Source organism: Calliphora vicina, chromosome 3 (genome assembly GCF_958450345.1).
Source record: "Calliphora vicina chromosome 3, idCalVici1.1, whole genome shotgun sequence".
In the NCBI taxonomy this organism is placed as follows: domain Eukaryota; kingdom Metazoa; phylum Arthropoda; class Insecta; order Diptera; family Calliphoridae; genus Calliphora; species Calliphora vicina.
In genome coordinates this window covers 106,147,429-106,169,822 of record NC_088782.1, presented here as the reverse complement: position 1 = coordinate 106,169,822, position 22,394 = coordinate 106,147,429, and the positions used below count along the sequence as shown (strand labels likewise).

The 22,394-nt window shown below is 30.4% G+C and overlaps 2 protein-coding genes across 2 annotated transcripts in view; both read right to left on the bottom strand.

Annotated features, from left to right (window-relative positions):
• The window catches only part of hzg (herzog), a 116,431-nt gene extending 97,241 nt beyond the window's left edge, over positions 1 to 19,190 (bottom strand). The window contains exons 1-2 of the mRNA XM_065503007.1: positions 18,148 to 19,190; positions 14,218 to 14,629 (exon numbers count right to left, since the gene is read on the bottom strand). Coding sequence (XP_065359079.1) covers positions 14,218 to 14,290 — 73 coding nt within the window. The 5' untranslated portion in view covers positions 14,291 to 14,629; positions 18,148 to 19,190. The remainder of the gene's footprint in view (positions 1 to 14,217; positions 14,630 to 18,147) is intronic.
• Positions 19,191 to 20,921: 1,731 nt separating this feature from the next.
• On the bottom strand, positions 20,922 to 22,382 carry mRpS31 (mitochondrial ribosomal protein S31). Its single transcript, XM_065503601.1, has 2 exons — positions 22,241 to 22,382; positions 20,922 to 22,170 (listed from the first exon to the last, which is right to left on the bottom strand). Exons 1-2 carry the CDS (start codon positions 22,276 to 22,278, stop codon positions 21,015 to 21,017), a joined length of 1,194 nt encoding a protein of 397 aa, XP_065359673.1. The 5' UTR covers positions 22,279 to 22,382; the 3' UTR covers positions 20,922 to 21,014.
• Positions 22,383 to 22,394: the final 12 nt, after the last annotated feature.

Sequence of the window (22,394 nt, the reverse complement as noted above, 5' to 3'; positions counted from 1 at the left end):
TATAATTTATTAAGAAAAATATGTGGTGACCATTTGTATTCCTACACTCCTTAATCCAAAGTTAAATTCCTATCAGCTCTACAGTAATTATCAATTGGCTGTCTTCAATTTAGATGGTTTTGGATCTTTTGACACGTATGTGCTCTTTATAATTCAGTGAAAACTTTTTGGTTACATTATACATCCCTGGTAATCTAGCATGGAGTCAATTACCACTTTAGTGTTTCTTAGTAATCTAGAATGTAGTCATTTGAAACTATTTTTTTAAAGCACTTTAGCAAGTGTCAATTATCACTAGGTGTCCTTTTGTAATGCGGAATTTAATGTTTAGAGGTAATAGCGGATTATTGCTTATATCTCAGCCATTTGTGGACCGATTTTCTCGATTTTAAATAGCTATCCAAGTTGGACTATAGCGGATATAATGATGTAACAATCATGAATGAAACATATTTGTGAGCTTCGGAAAGTTGATTTCAACAGACAGACGGAAATGGCTATATCGACTATGCCATCTATAACGATTCAGAAAATATAAACTTTATGCGGTCGCAAATGAAAAATATAGAAATTTAACACATTGAAATTATGTCAAATGCTGTTAAAGCGAAAATATATTGTATTTAATTAGGCATTCATTAATTTTTAAGTGAAAATTAAAGAGCTTAAATCTGAGACAATAGAAAATAATTTAATTTTCCTCAAATGCACTGAGACTCTCACTCTCTTTATTTATAAAAGAAATTGACAGCTATAAGCATTTTAACAAGCTGTTTTGCTGGCTGGCTGGTGTTGTGTGTGTCACATTTTATCCATTATCACGATAATTGTTTTAAATTAAAATGCAGTGTTATTGACCAAATTAACACACACGCTTCGTGTAGGCAAGACAAACAAAAAAATTTGTATAAATAATTGTTCTTTTAATTTGTAAACAAAGATAAATTAAAGGTAGACAGGCTGACAGACATGCAGTAGAAAGTGGGATTGATTGCGTAGTTAGCAATGATTTAAGTAATTATTATTTAAAAAATGCTAAAGGAATGAAATTAAAAAGATTCTTAAAACAATAATGTGGCAAATTTTGCGTTATGAAAATAGATGGAAAAAATGTACATTAGTTTAAGGTTATCATTCAGTGTGAATGACAATTTGGAAGAAGAAGAATATTTATGTTGTGTTTTGCAATTTTACCGTTGTCATTATGTATGATTGACAATTTGGAAGAAGAACTATTATCAATTGTGGTTATTTTGGAAGAAAATAAACCTTGAAATTCCTATAATAAGTAAAATGTGGAAGTTATGGACCCTAATTGTTTAATTTATTTCATATTTTTTAAGTGAAAGTTTACTCAAATTATATTTGGAAACAAATGGAAGTTTTTAATAGTTGTGCAAGGCCGGCGGCTCCATATGAATGATAATTTGGAAATATAATCAATTGTGGGGCATCTTAATTTTTTTATTTTAATAATTGACAAATTCCGCAACGTATGAAACCTTTGGTTATGATCTCTAGTTATTGATTTTATTCAGAATTTTCGTTAACTTTAACACTTTATTCAAATTTCCAATTGAGCTTCATTGAGGTTTTAATTTATAAATTAAATGTGTAAATTTGTATTATTTTGGTCATCTACAATTGAATGTCATTAACCCCTTTTATGTCAAGGCACAAGCGTGTCTTAATACAAACGGCCACAAAAAAAGAAAACAATCAATCTACAAAACGCTAAAGAATGTCTGAAAAAACTAAAAAAATGTGTTAGAATTAGGCAGGGAAATCGTGACTTAAAAATAACTTTTAGTTAGTTACAAATATAGAATTAGTTTTAAAAAAAATAACTATTTATAAAACGTTTGGCTGACATTTCACTTTTTTACATGTTAATGTTGGTGTAGCCACCATTTTAAGGTTATGTGAGTCAGCTGTTAGCAGTGACATCATCATCATTGTCAAAGTTGCCAACTTATAACAAACAATAAATTGGGTAAATTGAAGTTGCTGATTTTTTTTGCAAAGTTTATTTGAGGTTTTTATTAATTAACATAAATCTATTTGAGGTTTTTATTAAAGTCATTAACACTTACTTTTTTTATGAAGTTTTTTTCTTTTTTTTTTGTTGACATTCCTCAATTTTAACAAATATTTGGTTGACTTTACCAATTATTCAAACAGTTAGCCAAACACATACTTGTACAAAGGCCCCAAATTTAAATTTAAGAGTGATTATTAAAAATGAATGGAAAAAATTGCCAAATTTAACAAAAGCTGGCTTTGGTGAAGTGTTATTCGTGTTGTGTCATGTTTAAATTGTAAAATAAAACACAAAGCTTTGATTGAATACTTGACTCGTTTATATCACCACCATGATGATGATGATGATGTTACTCGTATCATTTGTGGTTTTGTTATAAAAGTGAGAAGGGAATGACACAAAATGCTTTGGCTGTCTATTGCTAGTCTCGTTGACGTACATTTGACGTTCTATTATCACATACACATGTTAATTGTGGACAAATGTATTTTCAATAAAATTCCAATTCACACTTGCTGTTTGCTATGGTTCATAACAAAAACAGCAAAATAATAAATTAAACAAAAAATAAATTAAAATAAATAAATGGTAAACAAATTTAAATGAATAATTCTTTTCTTTTGTTAAAATTAGTTAAAAAAATTGTTATGAACAATTTGTGTAAATTCCATTTAAGTTAAAATTCATTAAAAAGAATTTAAAAGGAAATTCATTTTTGGCACTTGAAATATATGTCTAAAAATATAAAAAGAACTTCCGTGATATTTAAAGACTTTAAAATAAAAATAATTATAACATTTTTTAGAACTTTTAGAAAAATTTAAATTCTAAAATTTTCAATAAATCGACAATTGATAACAGGACAATAAAGTGTTTGCAAAGACTTTTCAAATATGTAGTATATATACTACTATTTTATTTTTTTACTAAAACGTAAGAGAATTGCAAAAATCTGTCCAGCAAAGTATTTTAATTTAGAATATTCACATTTTGAATTTTTTAAGCCGTTTTTAAAAAAGTAGTATTTTTACTACTATTTTTTTTTTCATATTAGAAAGCTAAAAAATTCCAAAAAAAAGTTAGAGAATTGCAAAAATCTACCCAGCAAAGTATTTTAATTTAAAACATTCATATTTTGAATATTTTTAGGCTTTTTTAAAAAAGTAGTAGCTAAAAAATTGCAAAAAGAAGTTAGAGAATTGTAAAAATCTGTCCAGCAAAGTATTTTAATTTAAAACATTTATATTTAGAATATTTTTGGGCTTTTTTAAAAAAGTAGTATTTCTACTACTATTTTTTTTTCATATTAGAAAGCTAAAAAATTCCAAACAAAAAATTAGAGAATTGTAAAAATCTGTCCAGCAAAGTATTTTAATTTAAAACATTCATATTTTGAATCTTTTAAGTGTTTTTAAAAAAGTAGTAGCTAAAAAATCCCAAAAAAATTGTTAGATAATTGTAAAAATCTGTTCAGCAAAGTATTTTAATTTAAAACATTCATATTTCGAATATTTTAAGCGTTTTTAAAAAAGTAGTATTTCTACTACTATTTTTTTTTTGTATTAAATACAACCTAAAATGTTATTTGTATACAAAAAATTACATATTTTTCTTTTTAAGACTTTTTTCAAAAAGTAGTATTTTTGCTAATTTTTTAAATATTGTTAAAAAAAAAACTTTTTCCAGCCAATTTATTGGACTTTGTTTGGTAATATTAATTCTAATTTATTGAATGCAATCTAATTTTCTTTAAAAAAAAAATTATAGTTCTTCCCTTTGAAGATCTTTTAAAAAAGTAGTATTTGTGCTACTATATTATTTTAATACGAAAATAAATTAATCTGTCGCAAAGAACAATAAAGTGTTTGCAAGCTCAAAAGCTTTATGTTTGCAATTGTCAAATTCGAAAAAAAGGTTTTATTCATTCTCTCCTCTCTGCCTCATTGTTGTTTACTTTCTAACTGACCAGTTCAGTAAAGTGGCAGTTGGTTTCGGCTTAGATAACAAGGGGCTAATAAAGTGACTACAAAGGCATTTTTTTGTTTTAAAAAATGTAAACTTCAAGATATGTTTACAAACGTAACTTCTTTATTATAACTCTCTTTCGGCCTCATAGTTGTTTACTTTCTAACTGCTCAATCTCCACCCACATAGGGTCCGTAAAGTGACAATTGATTCCTGAATAGATAACATAGGGCCAATAAGAGTCTGGACATTTTTATGTTTACAATTGAATCCTGAGTAGATAACATAGAGACAATAAAAGCCTGGACATTTTTAGGTTTGCAGTTGTCGAATTCTATTGCTTGTGTTTGAACATTTACTTCGCAAAAAAATCAACAAATAAATAGGAATAATTATAAAAATATGATTTTACAAAAATACATTTCATGTTTACATGTTCTCCACCCCTTGAACATAAGCAGAAGGTTAGACATGTGGTGTTTATGTTAAGAAATAACAATTTGCACGTCTGGATGTAAAAATATGACTTTCCAAACATAAATTTCAAAACATTAAGCAAATTTAAAAAGATTAAATAAAAACTAAATAATGTGTTTAAAAAAGCATCTCATTCGCTAAAAAAATTTTATATTTTTTTTAATGGACAGACAATTGGACTACAGATAACACAACAACGTTAATATAGCAAAATATTGCTATAAATGAATAAATAAATTAAAAACAAAAACAAATAAAACAAAATTCACATAAAATTTAGACCTTGAAAAGTAAAAAAAAAACGAAAAAAATATCAAAAGTCTTTGAAAAATAAAACAAAAAAATGTGTGCCCCACAAAAATAAGAAGACTGATGATCATATACGATAAAAAAAAATGTGTGTTATAATAATAATAAAAAAAATCGTGTATCTAAACAAAATATCTTGATTTTCATATCAAAACACAATGAAAATCATCAAGCAACATGATATGTAGTATTAATATTAAAAAATAAATAAGTTAACAAGTGAATTTCAAGTCGTTTTAAAACTCAAACAATAGACCGAAATAAAACAATAACAAAAACTAACTAGTTTGATGAAAACAAAAGCAAAGAAAGAGCAAAATATTTAACAAAAAAGTAAAATAATAATAAATATTTAATGTAGCTAAATAAACAAAAATTAATGAATGGCTGGCTATTATAAACATTCAAAATGTATGACATAATATTTGTTTAATATTTTTAGTTAAAATTATTTAAATAATTTTAATAATTTATTTGATGCTTTTGACTAATAACGGTTGTTTTTGCATTTTGAAAACGCTTATAACTAAACAAAATTTTTAGCAATGAATTATTAATAGATTGCCTAACATTTGTATTATCATTTATTTCTTTGAAAATTCGAAACATGTCTTTAAATTTCTGTTTATTTAACACTTATCAGTTAAGGTCAAAAGATCAAATTAAAGTAACTTTAAAGTTTTCTCAGTTAATTTTTCAATGGATACCAACCCAACTAAAACTAAAACAAGTTGTTAACTTGACGCCGTATGCGTCAAACCAGCAAAAGCAGCAACATAATAACAACCACAACATCAACAACAACAACAACCAAACTTCATCTCATCTTAAAGGGGAGGGGGCATCGACAAGAAAATGAGAGCAAATCAAATAAAAACATGATTAGATGAAAAAAAAAACGGAAATAAAATCCACAAGAAACTTGAAAGAATAGCAAAAAAAGAAAAAACAAGAAAAAGAAAAAGAAACTGTGTAGGTTTCAGTTTACATCATTTCAAATACCAAAATGTACAAAACCAAATTCACTAACTACAAAATAAAATGCAAAACAACAAAAAAAAAATAAATATAATAAATACTAGTAACAAAAATCAACTTAAAAAAATGTACTTTACAAAAAAAAAATAACAAACAAACGAATACAATTTTTTTAAAAGTTGTTAAACTAGTTTTTGTGTATTAGAAATATAGTATTATTTTTACAGCTTCTTTTCAAGCTGAGAAAAAAATAAATAAAATAAGCAACAATTGCGTTTCATTATTTAACACAAAACAACAACAATTGTTGTATACAACAATCTATTTATTAAACAAAATTGTTAACTTGGATTGAATTCTATTTCATTTTCTAATGCAGTGGAGACATGGTAGACATGCTTTTCGCAAGAGCATTTTTGGCTGTTTAATTAATCAAAAATGAACTGAATAAAGCAATTGATTATCTTTTTCATAATATCTTTATCTTTATATATATAATTCTTCTGTACGTGTGTTAGTAACTGAACTCCTCCTTAACAGCTGGGCCGTTTTCGATGAAATTTTTTGTGTGTATTTGAGTGGGTCCCTGGATGGTTTAGATTCACAATTCATCTATATAGGAACAATGGGCATGGCACCTCCCATATAAAGTAAAAATTTATTAATGCATATCTGGAGTACTATTATAGTGGGAGTCTTCAAACTTTGTGTGAGCTATGGCAGAACAACGTTTGTCGGGACAGCTAGTATTGTATAACTACTTAAATATTTTGCTAAAACAGTGCACAAATTCGAAAATATTGATTTAAATTATCAGTAATCCAAACATACCGACTGATTTAAATACACTACATTCCGTAGTCGGTCAGTTATACAGGCAGTCAACTCAATAGATTGACACTCGTGGGCTCTCTATGGGTCCCATTGTGATACCTGGGTAATAGGGTCAAGAAGAAAAAGGCAATTCTCTCATTTGACCCATTTTGCAATCTTCTGACATGCTTTACCAGTTTTAGGTCAAACTCAGGTCTGGGCAGTGACCGAGAAGGTTTGCCACTTCCACTCATTCATCATGACAACTCCATTGGAATACATTACATGGAAGATTCAAGCGGGCACAAGGAACATACTGATTTAAATACACTACATTCCGTAGTCGATTCCGCTGATTGTTTATCAGGGTTGCAGCTCTTCGAAATTCATATATAGTGGTCTCAAAAGACCTTCTCGTCTGAGCGCAATCTTAGATTTTCCAATGGACCTATACTTTGCTCGTTAAAAGCGGTACACCAATCATGCGTTCAATCCAAATGAGGATTCAGGGAGCCTTCCAACTGTAAAATGTCTCAGCATCTCTGAAGTCCGTCTTGCATATAACCGTCATGTAGCATAATCAGTTTGACCAGCAGGTCTGAGCAGTAGCCGATAAGGTTACCCAACTCCTCTCCTTCATCGAGACAACTCCTATAGAAATCATTACATGGAAGATTCAATCGGACACAACGAACATACTGATTTAAATACGCTGATTGTTTATCACTTTTGCAGCTCTTCCCACTGAACCTATCATTTGTTGGTTAAAATGCAGATTCAGTGGCCAAAATGGAGAGACTTCCAACTGGAAAATGTCTCAGCATCTCGTTCACACCAGGACAAGATGGGATATTGTACAGACAGGTACATAAGAGGATTTAGAGCGACCTGAATATCACCATAAATCCGAATATTCTCCCCGGATATTCGGTAAAGTTTTAGCTAGTTTTCAGCTAATTACAGCTGAGATCTAGGACTAAAGAACACTACACTGATCCGTGAACACTACTAAGGCCGTGTAATAAAAGCCTTTCCAACAACCTTTGATCTCTATTGAAGATCTCAAATGGTTTGCCTTGGATTTAAAGTATCCCTCCAGCCTATCATCCTTAATACCCAGTCGAAGAAAGATCTGATTGTGAATTAGTCAATTCCGATGGTTTTCCGCCAGTAGTATCGAGTTTCAGGGCAGCGTCGAGAGCAACGTTCTTAACCATAAGGTCAACCAGTTCAGTATGGTAACGAGGGCCTTGGATGGTGTAGTCCGCATATCCGAGATCCGTAAGATCCTATCAAAAGACCAACTATGATTGAATGCCAATAGCCATCCACCAAACAAAAGCATTATACATTAGTACATTGCCTTAGACCCTTTTCACTAAGTGTTGAACTTAAATATCCCCTACGCAATCTATTATACACTTTTAAGGCCAACGTGGTTGTTAGCAGTGCCGAAGGCCTGTGTGGATAGTTAGTGCTTAAAGAAACTAACCGCTAACAGCTCCCCTCAGAGTCAGGGTAAAATGCTGTTGTATGTTAGTTGCCTAGTTGCATGCCACTGTGTACGATGGTCCGTTATTACGTTCACTCTCGTGGGAACAAAATTGAAGACAGAAATTTAATTGAAAAGGTTGTAGTAGCAGTAGTAGGTAAGGAAGGGAGTTCTGAGGATGGGATATCTAAGGTTGCAGCTAAGGTTTACAGGGACGAAGAGAAACCCGTGGGAGATAAAGGTCATACCCTAAGGTTCATGTCAGGATAATGGAGCCTGAAGGGCTGGTTAGGGTTTTGGATGTGGACGGTCTTCTAGGATTGTCGAGAGACTCTATTGATGAATCGATTACCATTCAAAAATTCGAGGAGATGGCTGTGCTCTCTGACAATGACCCAGATATCACTCTGATATCTACTAACAGTCAGAAGGCAGAGAGATCACCTCGCACCGACGAGTACAAGGGAATCCAAAAGAGTCGATTGGTAGAAGATCGCCCACATGCCATCGAGGGCGCCAAGCTTGTTCGTCAGGTCGCCGTGCAGAAGTTGCCAAGTGCCTCTCCACGTGATATTTTAAATACCAGCCGAACGAAGGAAGTGAAAGCTAGGAGCGAAGTCCGGAAATCTCTAGCTTATCTGGCTAAGATGAAGAAGAGAGATCCGGCTTTGGAGTATCTTCTCAAAAAGCATCGGCAGAACGTCGCTATATTCGAATGAATTTACGGTCTCTAACTATAGCTTTGGGTTCGTCCTCTTCTGGGGAGTGTCATGCAGATGCTGACGTCGACCAGGCAAACACTCGTAAGGGTGTAGGGTTGGCGACCTAAACAGCATATCGCTTAGGTGTAAATAAGAACGTTGGTGCTCTCAGCCCTGAACGCTTCAGAAGTTGGAGATAAAACATCACCTTGTGGACGCCCGCTGTTTGCCATTTTAGAGATGTTAACAGAATCCATAGTAGAGGAAAGACCACTGAGGATCACAAGCCTCTCTATAAATGCAATAATAGACTGGCCAATATCAAGTGATTGTATGTCCAATATAACATTACTGATGACTCCCTCCATATTCAAGAAAGCCACTAATAATGTCTCAAAAGATTCTTTGTATATTCATGTTAAGACTCAAATTAATATAAATCACCCTATCCAGAGTCTTGGTAGAGCCAAGACCTGACTTGGTGACATTATTGAAGACTAGCTCTAATCGATATTCTCAGATGAACATCAGTCACCCTATCCAGAGATTTCAAAAGGAAGCTAGATACGATATGTCTTTCTAGTCTTGAGGATAAAGCCGTAGTGCACTGACTTAGGCCCCACATCAGTCTCTGGCCACAAATGGTCAAAGTAACATCAAACAGATCACCTCTGTGAGGAGAGAGCAGCATGGAAAATGGATGTCCATTAGTTTTAAAGCTGTTACACTCTTTTACTTTTACATGGAGAGATCGATTTCAAAATAAAACAATTTGCAAATATTTTCGCTTTGTTACATGGATTTTTCACATAAACAATAATTTCTATTACAAACATTCAATGAAAAATTACAATTTTAATTGAGTTCTAACCTCAAACTCATTAAATAAAAAGAAAATAAATCATAGACTATAAATTTAATTTATAATTTTGTTTAAACTAAAAATGAAATAAAAAAAAAATAATTCAATGTTTTACATTTAATCTAAACAAATTTATTCCGATTAAATTAAAATTTATATACCTACAACAAATAAAATAAATAAGAAATGCACTCATTTAAACAAACAAAAAAAAAAAGAATAAACGAAATAAAATAAAATTACGAAAACGAAAAAAAAAACTTTGCACCACATTGCCTCAGTTCACTACATTGACTTTCAGTTTTAAAATGTTTGAAAATAAAAAAAAGAGTTTGCTGCTGGTTCGTTATATATGTATATTGTACATACTTATTTTTATTTGTATTTCAAGTTCAATAAACTTTGAATTACCTTCAACAATTTAAAAAAAAATATTATAAACCAAACATGTTGATGATGATATATAAACATAATGTGCTGTAAAATTAAAATGTCAAAATTTTTGGTTCATTGCAGACAACAAATAAGATAATTTAAAAATTATAAATAAAGATTTGAAATAAATAGTATGACCAAAAATGAATTAATGGAAATGAACTCAAAATTGAATACAATTAAAAAGAGAAATTATTTATAAAATGTTTAAGGTCATTTGTTAAAAATTGGTTAGAGGAATCAATAGTTATCAAAGATTTAAACAATTGCTTTCCTACTAAGCATAATAATAATTAAATTACTACAAAACAATTTTGAGAACTAATTAAATTCAAAATCATTTTGACACGTGTAAAATCATGCATGTGCACACCCCTAAATAGAAAACAATTACAAATAAATTATGTTTTTTATACATTAATGATCCATACAGGTGGTATGTCTAGAAATTTTAATTAACAAATATTAAAACAAATATGTATTTAATATGCACAAAGCATAAATTATTTTCTTTTTGCATACTATGTTTAGGAAATGAAAAAGAAATTTTTTTAATAAGATTATGAGAAAAATTCAAAACATACAGACAAAAAAAAAAAAAAGAAAACAAGGCAAGTGTACAAGTATGAATGGAAATATAACTGACTGATAACTTTCACATTCTTTATATAAGAAAAATAAAAGCTTTAAAAGAAATAAAGGTCAGCCACTAAAATATTTAAATCATATAAAAAGTATAAAAAAAACACCAAGCCTCACACTTGCCAGCAGGCATATTTATTTAAATATAAATACATATCTACTTCATACATATGAGATAATTATAATAATATATACGAGTATATAGGAAAAAACTAAAGAAATAAATAAAATAACCGGCTTAAGAAAAAATGTAAACAAAAAAAAAACAAAAATATCGAGAAAAAAAGAAACTTGTAAAAAGTCTGCAGAATGATTCATCCAAAAACTAGCCAGTCAATTGAGCAAAAAATAATAACAACAACAGCAACATAATGACGTATTTAGAGAGTAATAAATAAACAAAAAATGATTTAAAGGGTTAATACATACACATCAATAAAAGTATGTAGGATTTCTTTTTTAAGTAGGTTTTTAGCGATAAGTTTTTTATATCTTTTTCAAAATGTAAAAAAAAATAATGCAGCAGTCATATTTATACAACAATATGAAATATTTGCGCACTGGCAACTCTGTTGTTTACTTTTTGCAGTTTGTTTACATTTGGGCCTTTTTTGAAATAACGGTATTTTCAAGTGACAAATAATGCAGCACTGGGAGTAGTTTAGATTAGATTAGATTTAGGGCACTGCTACACGTTCAATATATATTGACCGCGATCCAGTATCGCGATATTTATTGAACGTGTAGCATGCAGTATTGATGGATCGCGATCCAAATTGCAGAATAACCTAATTTTGCGTGATCCAATAAAATGGATCGCGATCCAAATATCACAATATATATTGAACGTGTAGCAGTGCCCTTACACATCGCAAAAGTTTAAAGATTGGTGAAATAAACATTTGGTGAAAGAATATCAGGAGTTTGACGCGTTTCACATTAGGCAATTAGTTGGGCAAACTCTTGCGCAATTTTTGTGTTTGTTGGTGTCAGAGGTGAGGTCGTGATAAGGAAAATATGTTTTCAAATTTGAGTATAGACTTGCTTGTTCTTGCATTTATTTTTTTTTAAATGAAATACAGACTTGAGCAACTAAATTACCAAATATGAAAGGTGTCTTATATACGTCGTTTGAGAGGTCTTTGAATGCCTCTAATTTGTTATCCATATTGTCTATGTACATGACTTGGTAATCGAGATATAAATAAAAGAATGACAAAGTTTTATAAACAAAATCGAAGCATCTTTCTCGCGAAATGATGAAACCTCTTTACGGAATACCTTAAGGTAACTAGCCGGAAGTTTCATTGCTCTCTTCACCCTTGTTACCTGTGACGATGAGGTTGCTACCCTACTATCATCCATAGCTTTTGCCAAAGTCCTGAGCATTTAAGAAGTTGGAGTACCACCGTTCTTTTTTTCACCTAAGCGACATGCTGCTGAGGTCACCGACCCTACACCCTTACGAAAGCTTGGTAGACATCAGTATCTGCATGACACTCCCCAGAGAAGACCAACCCAAAACAGCAGTTAGAGGACCCGAAATTCTTTGTAATTCAGCGTTAATTCTCCTTTGAGGTAAATGTAGCCGGATCTCTCTTCTCCATCTTAGCCAGATAAGTTGGACGTTTCCGGCTTCGGCTCCTATCTTTCTTTTCCTTCGTTCGGCTGGTAGTCAAAATATCACGTGGAGGGGCAGTTGGCAACTCCTACACGGCGAAAAGCGATTTTCTAACATTCGACTATTTTGGATTCCCCCTTGTCCTCATCGGTGATAGGTAATCCCTCTGCCTTCTGATTGTTAGTAGATATCACAGTGATATCTAGCTCTTCGCCAGAAAGCAGAGTCTCTCGACAATTCCAGAAGACCTTCCACATCCAAAACTCTTCATCCTCCATTATACAGGCATAAAAGAACTAGAACAGACCCCAAACTGTATTCTCTTTGAAAGAGTATTGAGGAGAATGCTAATCCAGATAACAGGACACTGCAAACAACTCCAACGAAATCGATCTTCGCAATGATTCTGTGATATTCTCATGAAACTTCGTTTTGTTAAACCCCAATGACAAGGAATTAGCGGATGGGCTCCCCTCCGCTTACACTGATGGCTTTAAAAGGAGAGTACGAGTTGGAGAAATCGTCTACATCCAGGAATTTTGGGATATTGATGTCTTTTAGAATCTGAAGAGGCTGTAGTATAATTCAGGACGTGATATCTGATATGAAAAGAGCAGCTAAATGTCTGATAGGTATATTCGTAAATATTCTGAAGCCGAGAGAAAATTGCTGATAGATATGTATACGATATTGAGTCTAGACCATGAATCCCTAAAAGGGGAAGGCCAGACATTCGCAACTATATGCGAGAACATTGGGACATAACAGGCAACAATGTTGAAGATAAATTGGCGAAAACTTTCATATTTCCAATTAGAACTTCCGGCATCTAAGTGTAAACAGCGCATAAGTGATATTTTAAATGAGATTGCTCAGATTAGTTGAAGAAAAGGATGATATAGCCTAGGTTGGACCAAAATATACAGCATATCTTCTGAGACTACAACTTTCCCACTGCGCAACATTGTGGCGTTAATAACAGACTACTGTAAATTCTGCACTCTTGCTAGAAGACTCTGGTTAACTAATAGACTTCTGAAGGTGTTGTCAGAATGCCATAGTTTCAGATGCAGTCTTTTTGAATTATAAGATACAGATCTATAAAAGGAATAATGACTAGTTTTGGGATTGGCAGCTTTAAATCTCGCTTAAAACTTCTGTTTTTCTTGCCGATTAATATAAAAGCCTTTTAATTTTATTTTAAACAAACATAAACTGCGAAGATATATTCCTATAACAGGAATAATAACTGTTTCTGGGATTGGCAGCTTTAAATCTCAATGGGTGAGATTTGAAACAGCTTCGCAGTTTTGCTTGCCTGGAATCGAACCCGCAACCATCAGATTGATAGTCTAGCACACTATCGGCTAGTCAATCGGGGCACCTGAAAATGTTTGTATCATTGTGAAAGAGATTTTAGTGAATTAAGCATATATTAAATTAATTAAATCAACTGCAGAACGAAAGTGCTATTAAACATTATGTCATTCAGAAACTTAAAATTACTATAAAGGGTTAAAGATTTATAATAAAAATTATGTAGGCTTTATTGTGTAGGCTCTAAATCAATAAATTTTAAAAAAAAAATAACAACAAACAACTTATCAGATTTATGGCCAAAACAACAATAAACATAAAGCTTTTGATTTTGATTTAATACATTCTACAATATATATGTATAGATTAGAGGTCACTAGTAGTTATTTTTATTACTCAATACGTTTAAATAAACAAGTAAACATATGACAGTTGTCTAGCATGTTGGCAACCTTGTTATTTTTGTCAACTGTCAATCAATTTTATTGATATCTACTACATATTGTGTAATTGTAACAACCTTTCTAAACAAAAAAAAAAACATTCAAAATATCTTACACTTACCTTTTTCATTGGGATAGACATTCAATTGTTCATCATCGCGGGCGACTTGTGTGATTATAGATGTTGCATCCATTTAAGCATAAAATGTTGTTTACAGAAGAAATAAATAAATTTAAAAACAAACACAAAAAAAATCGATGTGTTGATCCTCTGATGTTGGAAATTAATAGAGATAGCTGGATGATTTCAACAAATCAGGATTTGTTAAAAGACAAATATTTTAAATATAAAATATATTTAAAAAATTTCACACAAAAAATGCACTTTAATTCGTATTATATTTAATTTTTTTCAGAAAATATAATTTCTTTTTAGTGAAGTGATTTAAAAAAAAAAAATAACGACAACTAATTTGTGAATAAAAGAAAATTTATTGTAAAAACACTGGGCGGTATGCTGCGGTAAAAGAAAACTGAAAAGAGAAGAAAATGTTGAGGGAATTAAAATTTGTTTATTTATAAATATTACTCTAAAAAAATATATAAAATATCAAGGCACAGAGTTTCGCCACAGCACCTTTATATCTTCATTTCTCTTTTTTAAAAATGCGGGCTTTACAATAGATGTCAAAGGGAACCTATATCGAACACAACTGATTCATTTGAAGCGAGCATTGGCCGAAAAACGAAATTTTGCCTCAACCTCTCTCTATCTGGGATACTTTGGAACAGAGTATACGATATTGGCTTGATTCACTCTTGGCCTCAAAAGATTAGCAGATCTTCTGGCTCGAAATCCATATGTTGCCAGAAGAATGAGAATAAGAAGAAGAATTTGAATAAATTTATATTGTACAAATGTTTCACAATAAAAATTTTAAAAAAATCTTCATACTGCCCTGATTAGACGGAATCGAACTGACATTTCTGATAAAAAAATCACAGAGTATAAAGAAGATGTCAAATTTGACGTTTGTCAATTTAAAAATGCCAAATCAGATGTTGAAAATTATAAAAATTTGTGTATTGTTTACCCCCTGTCTATACCTGATACATTTTTATCATTATAAACGTCACAGATAAACGTTAAGATAAAAAAATATCAGGTATAGTTCCCATTTATTAGTATTATTGCTTTATTGTTAGTGCTTTTGTTACCCCCTGTCTATACTTGACAAATTTTTATCATGATAAACGTCAAAATGGTTGTCAAGATAAAAAATTATCAGGTATAGTCTCCATTTATTAGTATTATTGCTTCGTTATGACAAAATTGTTAGTGCTTTTGCTAAGACAACTTTGTCTTGACAACAAACGTCATTAATTGTTATGATAATTATTTGTCAAGTATAGACAGGGAGTTATGTGTAAATTTAAATGAAACAAAATTCTTGGTTGTTTTTTACATTTGCCAAATAAAACTCTAAATTTACAATGGCAATTAAAAGTGAAAATATTGCAAAAATAAATAATCATAAAGAAATTGAATTGCTACAACACCGATTGTGAATTGGACAAGTGTGTATAACAATGAATATACAAAATAATAAAATTTCCTAAAATTATGAAATTTATAGATTTTAGTGCCATATTTAAAAAACGGTTATGCGAGTGATAAAAACCGGGTAAACCGCGAAAAAACTTGGTTTTTAAAAACTAGGAGGAAAACAAGATAGTTTAATAGCAAGTTCTTAAAACAAAGTACCGCGAAAAAACCTGGTTTTTAAAAAACTAGGAGGAAAACAAGATAGTTTAATAGCAAGTTCTTAAAACAAAGTACTGGTCGATGCAGATAAGGAATACTGTTTTTTGGATGAATCCATATACAATTTACTAAGCAGTAAACATTTGTAAGACGTCCGAAGGGAAATACAATGGAGGACAAGTAAAAAAAAACACTAATAATTGTAGATCGTAAAATATGGACTCAAAATTATACCTCACAGTAAGCTTTATCAGATGCAGCAATAAGGGAATGGCAACATATTTCAAAGGAGACGATTGATTCTTTAATGCATCTTCTCTGTGAAGCAATAATAAAAAATGAAGGGAAAGAGAATACTGAGTCACTAAAAGTGCCAGACAATTTTTATAAAAATACAAATTTCCTGTCAAACACCCCAATAAGCATTTTTACTGGAATTGAAGTTGAAAGCAAGTTCAAGTCTTGAATTATTGTCAATCATTTGAATTACAGTTGTATAACAATTTATTTTATTAGCATTCTCCAGTAAAAAGGAAACATAAATTCAAGTCATATGTTTTTTGTTCGAAAAATATTTAATTATTTCAAATATTTTTCAAGTTCAAAACATAATTACATTTGTAATTCAAATTCCAACAAAATGTTCAAGTGCTTGAATTTTTGGGTTTTTGATGCTTAATGTGACCTAACTCAGTTGTCAAAAACCTAAGTGGTGAGAACATGATGTATTAAGTAAGGTGAGAGCGTTTCGACAACAAACACAACAAATACAATATTTCTTGCTGACAAGAGCATAGATTTTGTCAAAATTGAATTTGACAAATAAAAAATAAACAAATTTTATTTTTGCATATTAACAAAAAAACGGCCGTTAAATTTAAATTATTTTTTAAAAAGAACAAAATCAGCTGTGTTGTTGATTTCACCTTACTTAGTGCATCCCGGATGAGAAGGTATTTGTAAAAAAGGCTATGTGAAATGAAAAAAATACTGGTATGTGTGATTATTTGAGTAATATTTTTGAGTTTCCCCAGAATTCCCGGGAAATTTCGGGAATTTCTTTATAAAATTGTTCTTCTTAAAACAACAATTGTAATTTATAGCAAATCGAATTATTCAATTAAATCTAATGATTTTTTCTATGCTAGCAATAGAAAATCATTTGACAAAAAATAATTACGATTTAATACCCAAATTTATGCCAACCCAACTAAAATATTTAGTCATAACTGAAACATTTTGACGAAATCATTTGATTAAAAATAAATTAGATGATTATCACAACCATACATATTTTCTCTGTATGACAAAAACAGACTAATGTTTATTAAAACAGGAAAATTAACATTTTTCTAGTAGATCTTAATGAAAAATTTAATTTTCAAGTTCTTAAAAGAATTATTGAGATACTTATTTAAAACTTCGAAGGATATTCATATTAGAGACAATAGTGACTATAATACTTTGACCGATTAATACAAAAACGTTACAGTTTTTGGTTTAATTTAGTATAATCCCAGGAATTCCTGGTAATAATTATATTTGTTATTATTTCTTGGGAATTGAAAAAGTCGACAAAAAAATAAGAACCCCACTTCCATATTTTTAACATTACATATTCTGTACTTCATTCTACTTAAAGTTATTTTTTTAATAAATTCTAAAAACAATTTAAATATGTATCTGCTCAATTAGTTTAGTTGGTTACCTAAGCTCACGTTTCATTAATAATTCTCGTTTTCAATTGTTATTTTTAATAATTTTGTTTTGTTAACATTTCTTTTTTTTAATTTAAATTGCAATTTTTTTATACTTCTAAATATTTACAATTTATTTACAAATTTTTATTGTTTTGTTTGTCTGTGCTGCTGCCTTTGAGTGTCTGCTCTGTTGAAAGCAAAAACAACAAAACCTCATACATTCAAAATAAATAAAATAAAAAAAAATCCGACGTCATTTAAATACAAACACAATTTATGCATCAATACCAGCACACAACAACACAGATACAAAAACAACAACTAAAAACACTTTATGCGGCCTCTGCTAACGTCTCAGCAGACGTTGACAATAACAACGGAATTTTTCAATTACGTTTCGAAAACCTCATTCGTGTCAAATTAGTTACAGCTTTGAGCAAAATGTATATAAAAGATAAATGTGAAATGAAAAGCAATAAAAAAATTGCAATTAATAATACACAATAGGAATTCTATTAATAATTTTAGAAATATTTCCTAATATTTAATAAATAATTGAATGTAACTTTTCACAGCTTTCACTTACATTTTTCTAAATTTTAACCATTAATTTTGTTTTAAAATCTTGTGTTTTTCTTATAGAAATATTGCACTGGTTTGTTAGTGTTTAGAAAAATTAACACTATTTCAAAAGAAAAGACGAAAATTAAACTGAATTTTCAACACAAAAAAGAAAATTAAGAAAACACAAATTTAATTGATGACTCGTATTTTTGCCGTTTGTAGTGATGTTTTTTTAAATCTTCTTCTTATTATCAGTAATGCATTTTTCTTAAAGTAAACACACTCATTTACTTTGCTCGCTCTTTTTTTTGCCTTCTATTAATTTTTATTCTCTTTTCAACTTTTTCAACAAAGCAAATTCACTCAACAAAAATATTTCAGGCAACACGTAATTTTCTTTTAATTCTTTATTTTCTTTTGCTTTTATCTTTTATAATATAATTTTTTGCGTTAAAAATAGTTTTGGATTTTTTCGTCGTTTTTTGCGGTTTATATTTTTGTTCCTTTACTTTGTTATTGCATTTTTGTTTGTTTTGTTTTGCTCTTTGCCAAAACTTTGTGTGAGCTCATTCACTAATTTTGTTGCTTGTTTTCTTTCTTATTGTGTTTTCTTATCTTTCTTTAATTTTTTTATTATTTTATGTACGTACACTTTGCGCGACTTGGCTTTTTTTTATATATTTTTATCGTATTTACTTTTCAGTTTTTTTTTTGTATTATTTGCCTTTATATATATGGTTATATGAAAAGGTGTGTGCGCAACAGTTCGAAAAATTTTATTTTTGTATTTTTTTTCGTACAAAATAAAATATATTTTTATTAGTTTTCACTATTAAGCTTAAGTTGTAACCATTAATTTATAATTAAATTAGGCTTAAATCGTTTAATGTTGTTTATTTTCTAGTTTTTGTTGTCTATCTCGTATAAACACACAAAAATTTTAAATTAATATAAAAATGTAAAATTTATTTTTATCGTGTATTTCTAAAATTGCGACCGCTCGTTTTCCAACACGTTTAACTTCTCGTAATGTCAAATCAACACTGTTAAAAAGTCTTCTTCTTTTTACGAACAGCAAAGCACTATTAGACAAGTGAAGTGTTGTTTATTAGTGTTTAAAAAACGCTATTTTTTAAGGCCATATTTTAATATCAAAATTTACTTTATTTTAATATAAATTATTCTTAATTATATTTAGTTTAATCACTTACAGGGTTATAACAGACTTTTCCTTGAAAAACCCGGCTGATAATTTATAGTTTTTTTGTTTTGCAAAATATATATTTGCTTTAAAAACGCTTAATTTAACGAAAATTATTTAGAAATGGCAACACTGACTGTTGTTGAACTCACAGTGTTGCAAAAATACGCAGTATTTGGTAATTAGAGTTGCCAATTGAAAATTTGTAGACCCACTCAATTTAACTCTCATATTTTGAGTGAACTCTAGTTTTAAGAGAATGTGGAAAGAGCATAAATCATGGATGGCAAAATTGGTACAATTGTACTTTTTTTTGGTACAATTTCAATTTTAAAATTGACTCATTTGGTACAATTTTAAAATTTATTTCACAGTTAATATATTAAAAGCAATTTACGAATTTATGTTCTCTATCAATTATACCAAAATATTAACAATAAACTTTTTAAAATTTACTTATGAGTTTTTGAAATAAAGAAGAAATAGCGTCATTTGACTAATCTTGTCACACCCGTAATTTTACGTGTTTTCAAGCCAAAAAGCATATAAACAAATTTAAGCCACTATTTTCTGTTGAATATGAATATCCATAGAATTTGTAATTCTTAATGACAGAATTTTTCTGCTGTGGCTAAAAAATGTTAGATGGGTGACAAAAATTCGATAATTTAAATTACGATGCTTTATTATCAACTGAATATCTGTTGCTAGAACCAAAAGAATGGATATAATGGAATCGATCCATTTATTTATTCATTACAACTGTTCATTTGTTCATTGTAACTTTAAAAAAATCCCGAAATTTCAAAAAGCCCTAGTTTTGGTACAATTACAGTCGAAAAAGTACAATTTCTGATGCTGATTGGTACAATTTTTAAATTCCATTTGCCATCCCTGGCATAAATTACTAATAGCAGTGGTGTTAACTATTTGTGTCAAAAACGCGTACTGCATTATTAAGCGCTATGTATGTTTTATCTATTCCATAGTCAAACTTATGGATTTCAAATCAAATCGAAATTCCCCCACTGTACGGTGTTGCCGAATATGGAAAAAGAATAAATAATAATAGAATAATGAAGTCTGTCCAATTTTACTTCTTTTTAACACGGCAAAATGTCTAAATCGCACATTTGAACAATTATTTTGTCTGAAAAGCACAAAAACAATATGATAGTAATGTGGTTCAGACAAATTATTAAGCGATTTCAGAAATAGTTTCAAGTTTTTTATATTTTAAAGCAACACTAAATAAAGTGACGCTTTCCATTTTTGGCTACCGTTACACCTAAAATACCCTTTTGATTACCGAAATAACTGAAATTACCGTTACCGATATTCTATAAAATACCACCTTTGTCAACGTATTTTAAATATTTATAAATTTTATTCAGGATGAAATTACCGTTACCGAAATACACGAAATTAGCGTTTCCGTTAGCCAACCTTGCTCTAAGTACTTTGATATTCGTATCTCCTTTCTAATTGAATTGCACAGTAATCGATACAGATCGGATGCCGTAAAGATGCCGTAATACCACATAAGCGTTTAATTTCCTATGAAGTTTAAATTCCAATTTGTAAAATTCTCAAAATTTTTAATTTTTCAACTATTTTTATCAATTAGTTTATTATCCAACTTTTAACAATTATTAACATTTTACTGGAAATGCTTCTCTTATTTTGCACTAAGCTTCAACTTGTTTTTGTTGCTGACCAGCAACATTTTTCGCAACTTTAGGATCTTTATCCATTAATTCCCTTAAAATATCCTTTTTGGATTCGAAATATTCTCTATACCACATAATGTGATCTTTTTTCTCCTTAGCAGTAATATAGGGATTCTTGGATAAACCCACGCATACTAACTCCATAAAGTGTCGTACAGGGCCACGGTTGGGACACCAACCTTCCAAATGTTGTTCCAAAAATATATGCTCCGAAAAATCAACATCCTTTTCGTCCAACCAATCTTGCTCGTTGTCTATGGGAAAACGCCAGATTTTACCCTGTTCCGTCCAGTTGGCTAGTTTGTCGAAATAATTCGAAGGTGGATGGGAAACCTGGACCTTAAGAGCTTGCTGTTGTAGATATGACCAAGTAGGCAACAAATCTGTAGAAACCTTCAAGGTTGAGGGATCTGTAAAGATGCCTAATGGTTCGCCACCAAAAAGATTTACACTTCCCGTATAAACTTCAGCTTCACGTTTGCGTTGTGCCGAACCTCTATCCTTCCAGTAGTTTTGTTGGTTTTTATTATATTGTTGTTTGCTTTTCGATGCCATGCTGCCCCTAACAAAATCACTTCGTGTGGAAGTGGGTTCCTTTTGTGGCTGGCGACGGTCGATTTTCATGCCCACAATAAGTTCACTTAAGCTAATATCGTTTTCTGTAGAGGACGACGCTGCTGATTTTTGTTCGTCTGTTGTTGAAGAGCTTGTTGTCGGTTTACCTCCCAATAATCTGGCCAACAATTCCGATTCAGTTTGCTGTTGTTGCTGCTTTTCATCACCCAACATTGAAGCTACTTTTTTGGCAGCTGCAAAAATGTCTTTCGACTCTACTTCTTGTTTTTGTTGAAACTTTTTCCGCTTATTAGCCTCACCCGGCTTAGTAACCACATCGGAACGTTTGGCAAAATTTATTTGATCATCAGCCGTTTGCATGGACGCCAACAAACGATTTAACTTGGCCGAAGCAGATTCCTCATTTGGACTGCTGGCTTCCTGACCGGCTTTTTCTTTCTTTGCTGCCGATTTTTTATGTTCCTTTTCGTCGTCTGAAGAGGCATAATCTTTGCTATAGTTACGATTTCCACCGGCCAATAAACGTGCTGCTACATGTCTGTTTTGTTTGACAAAAAAACCGAGTTTTAACAATGAGTTTTAGAAAAGATTTTTAGTAAGATACTTACTTTATGGCCAACTCTTGGGTTTTACGTAAATATAGCATGTCGTTTTGTAATTTTTAATTAAAAAATACTTAATAATTTTCAATCAGTTACATGAAAATTCCTATGAAGTAACCAACAGTATTTTTGACAGCCACTGCGAGATGTCAAACATATG